The sequence below is a fragment of the Oryctolagus cuniculus genome, chromosome 11 (genome assembly GCF_964237555.1).
Source record: "Oryctolagus cuniculus chromosome 11, mOryCun1.1, whole genome shotgun sequence".
In the NCBI taxonomy this organism is placed as follows: Eukaryota; Metazoa; Chordata; class Mammalia; order Lagomorpha; family Leporidae; genus Oryctolagus; species Oryctolagus cuniculus.
In genome coordinates this window covers 57,291,196-57,298,686 of record NC_091442.1, presented here as the reverse complement: position 1 = coordinate 57,298,686, position 7,491 = coordinate 57,291,196, and the positions used below count along the sequence as shown (strand labels likewise).

General features: G+C 53.5%; 1 protein-coding gene across 1 annotated transcript; it reads left to right on the top strand.

Annotated features, from left to right (window-relative positions):
• Positions 1-1,678: 1,678 nt before the first annotated feature.
• Positions 1,679-6,660, top strand: GPR84 (G protein-coupled receptor 84). The gene is made up of 2 exons (XM_002711134.5): positions 1,679-4,146; positions 5,257-6,660. Exon 2 carries the CDS (start codon positions 5,280-5,282, stop codon positions 6,465-6,467), a length of 1,188 nt encoding a protein of 395 aa, XP_002711180.2. The 5' UTR covers positions 1,679-4,146; positions 5,257-5,279; the 3' UTR covers positions 6,468-6,660.
• The last annotated feature ends 831 nt before the right edge of the window (positions 6,661-7,491 follow it).

Genomic DNA, 7,491 nt, shown 5'->3' with positions numbered 1-7,491 from the left:
CGCCTCTCACATGGGGTGTGGGGGAAGGAGTCTGTCTCCCCCTTACACCCCAGAATTCAGTTCAGGCACACACTCCCAGCAGCAGAGGGTGGCTCTGTGGCCCTCCGGCCCTCCTGGACAGCAAGAGAGTGAAACAGCCCAGACACAGGCCCAGCATCTCTGTGGTCCTCCTGACTCAGGTCTTCTTTTTCACTTCCCTCTGTCTACCCACTTCCCAGTCTGTAGATGGAAGGAGGGAAGGTGACATGACGACAGTTAAAGGGGAGGGAGGGGACAAGAGAGGCCTCTGGGTTCGTCAGCTGTGAAGGTGGTGGTGGGGGGTGGTTTGCTGTGGCTTAGAAATAGAAGCCAATGAGGTTTCGGGTGTTTTTGTTTATTTTTTCAGGTCAACTTGGCTCAGGAAAAAAAAAAAAAAAAAAAACAGAAGAAAGTGGAGATATGGGAGGCTGAGGGCAGGATTGGCTCTGCAGAAGAGTGGGTGGAGAGAAACAGGGGTCAGAGAGAAACATGGGGCAGGCGATGGGGAGAGACTGGGGTGCAATGGCTCTGGGGACGCTAGGGTGCTAGCACCCACCAGATGCCTCAAACCTGCTGGCTTAAAACCTAGCTCATGGTGTCCTGCATGCCTTAAGCCTGCTCCCCACTCATGTTCCTGGTCTTATGGGCTACCAGAGCGCCAGCCATCCGGAAGATGGAGCGCCAGCCATAGTCCTCTCTGTTCCTAACCCTTCATCTACGGGGCCCCAAAGGAGTCTCATCTGAGCCCTGAAGAACCGATGGCTCCTGACCCATGTTCTACATTCCTACCACCACTGTCCTAACCAGGGCTACCACATGGTTTGTAGGGGCCAGTGTAAAATGGAGAAGCAGGGCCCTTGTTCAGAAAAACTTAAGAATTTGGAGTCCACGTTGTGGGGCAGCAGGTTAAACTGCTGCTTGGGTTGCCCATATCCCGTGTCCTGTCTCTGAACCAGCTTCCTGCTGGTGCACCTGGGAGGCAACAAATGGTAGCCCAAGGCCTTGGGTCCCTACCCATGTCAGAAACCTGGATGGAGTTCCTGGTTTGTGGCTTCCACCTGGTGCAGCCCTGGCTGTTGCAGGTGTTTGGGGAGTGAGCCAGTGGATGAAAGATCTGTGTGTGTCTCTCTCTGTCACTCTGCCTTTCTTTCTTTCTTTTTTTTAATATTTATTTATTTATTTATTTGAAAGGCAGAGTGACAGAGAGGAAAAGGAGGGAGGGGGAGAGGGAGAGGGAGAGGGAGAGGGAGAGGGAGAGAGAGAGAGAGAGAGATCTTCCATACACTGGTTCACTCCCCAAATAGCCACAACAGTTGGAGCTGTGCCGATCTGAAGCCAGGAGCCAGGAGTTTCTTCTGAGTCTCCCACATGGATGCAGGGGCCCAAGGACTTGGGCCATCTTCTACTGCTTTCCCAGGACATTAGCAGAAAGCTTGGATTGGAAGTGGAACAGCCAGGATTCAAACCGGCGTCCATATGGGATGCTGGCTCTGGAAGCAGTGGCTTTACCCACTATGCCACAGCTCTGGCCCCAAATCCTTCTTTTTAAATAAGAATTTGGGGCTCAGCATTATGGGATAGTGAGTGAAGCCGCTGTTTGCAGTGCCGGCATCCCGTATTAGAACACTGGCTGGAGTCCCAGCCACTCTGCTCCCAGTCAAGCTCCCTGCTAATCCACCTGAGAAAGCAGATGATAGCCCAAGTTCTTGGGCCCCTGTCACCCACATAAGAGGCCCAGATGGAGTTCCTGGCTCCTGATTTTGACCTGGCCCAGCCTCAGCCATTGCAGCCATATGAGTAATGAAACGCAGATGGATGATCCTCTCTGTCTCTCCCTCTTTCTTTTGTTGCTCTGCCTTTCAAATAAATTAAAAAAAAATCTTAAAAAGAAGGAAGCATTTTAAGACAGTGACTGAAGATCATGAAACCAAGGACCACCCCTAATAAGTATGGGGCCCTGTGTGAGTCACATCCAGCGTGGTCCTAACACAAGCCCTTTCTGTCTCTGGTCTGCGCTGCTGGTTCATTCCTGGTCTCTCTCACTTCCAGGCTGTCGCTCACAGCTGTCTCCCTGCAGACCTGTTTTTAATACTTCCAGCATAAACTCCAGCCCCTTAGCATCCTGCTCTTGCTGGTCTCCTCCGCGCTCCCTCCCTCATGCCCTCATCAGCCTCTACCTGAAGCCGCACGCCTCTGCGCACGCTCTTTCCTCTGTCCTGGATACCTTCCTACTGATCTCCCAAAACTCCTGTTCATGGTTCCTCCCTTTCCTCCTTAGCAGCTCACTCCTTCCCCTAAGCCCATGCCAGGCTGTATAACAAGCCTCAGCAAACTTTTTCTGAAAGGGACTGATAGGAAATATTTTCAACCGTGCTGTCCAAGAGACAAACGTTTGAGGTAGGTACAACATAACCATTTAAAATGGAACCATTTGGGGGCAGGTGTTGCAGCACAATGGGTTAAGCTGCCATTTGGGATTCCTGGATCCCACGCCAGAGTGACAGTTGGAGCCCTGGTACTTCCACTTCCCATCCAGCTTCCTATTTGTACATCCCGAGATGGAACAGCTGATGGCTCCAGGGCTCCAGCCCCTGCCACTCATGTCGGAGTCCCAGAGTTCCCAGTTCCTGGTGTCAGCCTGGGCCGGCCTCATCCCCAAAATTGGGCATTTGGGGAGTGAACTACTAGATGGAAGATCTCCGCCCATCTCTTTCTCTCTATATCTCTCTCTGCCTTTCAAATAAAATAAAAATAATTAAATATTAAAAAAAAAAACAATAGATAGCAGGGGCTGGCATTGTGGCACTGGTTTGAGTACTCATTCCATATGAACACTGGTTTGAGTCCCAGCTGCTCCACTTCCGATGCAGCTCTCTGCTAATGCAGCTGAGAAAGCTGCAGAAGACGGTCCAAATGCTTAAATAAGGTTCCAGGCTCCTGGCTTCAGCCCAGCTCAACCCCAGCCATTGCAACCATTTGGGGAGTGAGCCAGATGATGGAAGATTTCTCTCTCTCTCTGTCTCTCCCTCTCTCTGTCTCACTCTGCCTTTCAAATAAATAAAAGGGGCCAGTGCCATGGTGCAGTAGGTTAGTCCTCCGCCTGAGGCATGGGCATCCCATATGGGAGCCGGTTCTAGTCCTGGCTGCTCCCCTTACAATCCAGTTCTCTGCTATGGCCTGGGAAAGCAGTGGAAGATGGCCCAAGTCCTTGGGCTTCTGCATCGTGTGGGAGACCCGGAAGAAGCTCCTGGTCCTGGCTTTGGATCAGCACAGCTCCGGCCGTTGCAGTCATCTATGGAGTGAACCAGTGGAGGGAAGACCTTTCTCTCTGTCTCTCCCTCTCACTGTCTGTAACTTTACCTCTCAAATAAATAAAATATTTTTTGAAAACCAAATAAATAAATCTTACCAATAAAGCTTACCAATAAACATTTGTATACTTACATATCTGTCCCCCACCCCCCACCCCGCCAGACAGAACACAAAACCATGTATCAGAGTTTCTTGGGTCTCCAATATCTAGTTCAGAGTCAGGTGCGTAGCAGGTGTTCAATACAGAGGTGTTGAGTGACTGGATGAATGAATGAATGAATGAATGGCTGATTAAACAGGACTGAGCCCGTGTGCAGAACGAAGCCCGGATCCTGGGTGCCTCACTTCCCACCTTTCCTCACCTGACTCCTTGTCTCAGATGTGATAGGGTGGTGCCCCACCCCCAGAGCAGACCCGAGCCTTCTGGGGTGCCCAGAGCTGCCCCCAGAACCTGGTCTGATCTTTCGGCTGGCCCGGTGCTGCCTCGGTGCCCCAGCAGTTCTCAGCAATGACCTTGTAGGTGTTCCCATCATGTCAACAGGGGAAGAGACTGAGCCGAGCCTGGGGAGGAGAAAGGAAGGAGATGGCTCTGGAGTAAGCTGCGGGGAATTTCACCAGAGAAGCGAAATGAGAAGCACCGGAGGGCAGAAAGGAAGTGGCCTGCGTTGAGTAACTGCGGACTTTCTTACTCTGTCAGCCTAGTGTAACCGGGAACACGAGAGCTGGGTGCCTCGCGCCCGGAGCCTGACTGCCCACCAGAAAGGATTGCTCTTGGCCTCTTCCTCTGCAAAGAGAACCGAAGCCGGGGAGACTCCAGTGAGTATTGGGGATGGGGCGGGGGATACTTTTCCTTTCTCAAATAGAAAAACTGATCCGTGTGTGTGTGTCTGTGTGTGTGTGTAGCAGAGAGGAGCAGAGGGAACTACAGTATCATCCTGAATAGAGGGAGGGGTCTCCTGGGGCTGGTATTGTGGTGCAGCAGGTCAAGCTGCCGTTGGCGATGCCGGCATTCCCTATGGGAGCACTGGTTTGAGTCTCGGCTGTTCTCCTTCTGATGCAGCTCTTGTTAATGTGCCTGGGAAAGCAGTGGAAGATGGCCCAGGTGCTTGGGTCCCTGCAGGCACATAGGAGACCAGGATGGAGTTGCTGGTTCCTGGCTTCGGTGTGAGCCAGCTATGGCCATTGCAGCCATGGGGGAGTGAGCCAGTACATGGAAGATCTCTCTTTCTCTCCCTCTCTCTATGTCACTCTGCCTTTCAAATAAGTAAAATAAATCCTAACAAAAAAAAAAAGTTGGGGTTGGCACTGTGGCATAGTGGGTTAAGCTGCCGTCTACAGTGCCGGCATCTCATGTGAGTGTCGGTTCAAGTCCCGGCTGCTCCACTTCCCATCCAGCTCCCTGCTAATGGCTTGGGAAAGCAGCAGAGAATATCCCAAGTGCATCCCTGCACCATCATAGGAGACCAGGAAGAGGCTCCAGCTCTGGCTGTTGTGACCATTTGTGGAATGAACCAGCAGAAGGAAGATCCCTTCCCTCCCTCCCCTCCCCTTTCTTCCTCTCCCCTTCCCTTCCCTCTCTCACTCTCTCTCTCTCATAAATAAACAAATCTTAAAAAAAAAAAAAAAGAACACACACAAAAAAAGGTTAGAAGACACTGGGTTTACTGACAGCAACTGGATGGACATTGAAGAGGCCTAGGGTTTGGGGGCAGGTAGCAATTTAGACAGGTTTCAATGAGAATTTGGGAAAAGCTTTGAGAATGAGAAAGGACCGGGAGCATCAGGAGAGAGCTGGGGTGGCCAGGGATGGCTCTGGCGGCAGTGACTAATGCCAAGCTCCAGGAGCGGTTCAGGTGTCCCAGGGCCCAGGGCTGCCCAAGGGGTCCGAGTGCAAGGTCAGCTCCTGACCCCCCTTTTCTTGTGCAGCCGCTGCCTCTGCAGCCTCCGTCATGTGGAACACCTCGGACGCCAATTTCTCCTGCTACCACAAGTCTGTGCTAGGCTATCGCTACGTCGCCGTCAGCTGGGGCGTGATGGTGACTGTGACGGGCACCGTGGGCAACGTGCTCACCCTGCTGGCCCTGGCCATCCAGCCCAAACTCCGAACCCGCTTCAACCTGCTCATCGCCAACCTCACGCTGGCGGATCTGCTCTACTGCACCCTCCTCCAGCCCTTCTCGGTGGACACCTACCTGCACCTGCACTGGCGCACTGGCGCTACCTTCTGCAGGATCTTTGGGCTCCTCCTTTTTACGTCCAATTCTGTCTCCATCCTCACCCTCTGCCTCATCGCCCTGGGACGCTACCTCCTCATTGCTCACCCCAAGCTCTTCCCCCGTATTTTCAGCGCCAAAGGGGTGGTGCTGGCACTGGTGGGCACCTGGGTCGTGGGTGTGGCCAGCTTCGCCCCGCTGTGGCCTGTCTATGTCTTGGTGCCCGTGGTCTGCACCTGCAGCTTTGACCGCATCCGAGGCCGGCCCTATACCACCATCCTCATGGGCATCTACTTTGTGCTTGGACTCAGCAGTGTCGGTGTCTTCTACTGCCTCATCCACCGACAGGTGAGGCGGGCGGCACAGGCGCTGGACCAGTACAAGCTGCAACAGGCAAGCGTCCGCGCCAAGCACGTGGCTGGCACAGATGAAGTCGTGCCCGGTCGTTACCAGGAGCTGGACAGCGGGCTGGTGTCAGGAGGGCCCAGTGAAGGGATTTCATCGGAGCCGGTCAGCGCCGCCACCACCCAGGAAGGGGACTGGTCGGACGTGGGGAATCCGAGCTACGGCAAGGTAGCTAAGCCGATGGCAGAGAAAAGCCACCCAGAAGTGCCTGCCAAGGCCCGGCCACCTATAGAAGGAGCGCGAAGAACTCAGGACTCCCCATCAGAGTTCGGGAAGGTAACCCGGATGTGTTTCGCAGTGTTTATCTGCTTTGCCCTGAGCTACATCCCTTTCTTGCTGCTCAACATCTTCGACGCCAAGGTCCGGGCTCCCCGGGTTGCCCACATGCTAGCCGCCAATCTCACATGGCTCAACGGTTGCATCAACCCTGTGCTCTATGCAGCCATGAACCGCCAGTTCCGCCAAGCATACGGCTCCCTCTTGAGACAAGGGCCCCAGAGTTTCCGGAGGCTCCGTTAGCGCCGCGTCCGCACCCCCCTCCCGAACCAGGGTGCCCAGCCGATTTGAGGACAGGTGAAAGGGACACCTGTGGACAGTCTCACGGCAACCTCTCCACCCCCAAGCCAACTCCCCCTAGAGCTGTGTTTTGGCCCTCGGCTGCCCGACAGCATTATGAAGTATTAATAAATGAGTTCTATGCTTGCAGCGCTCAGGTGTGGTCTCTGGTTGGTTTGGAGTGAGAACCAAATAGCTGAGGATTTGGAAGGACCTGTGTCTGGGCAGGGGCAGAAAGCAGCCGGGGATTCCAGGTGATAAAACATGTGAGGTGGCTCAAGAGGATTAGCCTGGGGTGGGCTTTTGATGCAAAAGTTAAGAGCCTGGGGCCGGCGCTGTGGCGTAGTGGGTGAAGCCGCTGCCTACAGTGTCGGCATCCTATGTGGGTGCCAGTTCGAGTCCCAGCTGCTCCACTTCTGATCCAGCTCTCTGCTATGGCCTGGGAAAGCAGTGGAAGATGGCCCAAGTCCTTGGGCCCCTGCACCCACATGGGAGACTCAGAAGAAACTTGCTCCTGGCTTCGGATCAGTGTAGCTCCGGCCATTGTGGCCAATTGGGGAGTGAACCATCGGATGGAAGACCTCTCTCTCTCTCTCTCTGTCTCTCCTTCTCTCTCTGTGTAACTCTTTCAAATAAATAAATAAATAAATATTAAAAAAAAATCCTTCTGCAGGGCTGGTGCTGTGACATAGCAGGTAAACTGCTGCCTGTGGTGCCAGCATCTATGGGCACCAGTTCAAGACCTGGCTGCTCCTTTTCTGATCCAGCTCTCTGCTATGGCTTGGGAAAGCAGTGGAAGATGGCCCAAGTGCTTGCTCCTTGCCCCCCCCCCCCCGTAACTCTGCATCTCAAATAAATAAATAAAAATCTTTAATTAAAAAAAAAAACTCACTTGGGACACCTGCATCCCATATTTGAATCCCTGGGTTCAAATCCTGACTCCTCTTCCTGCTAACGCACACCCTGGGAGGCAGCAGGTGACGGTTCA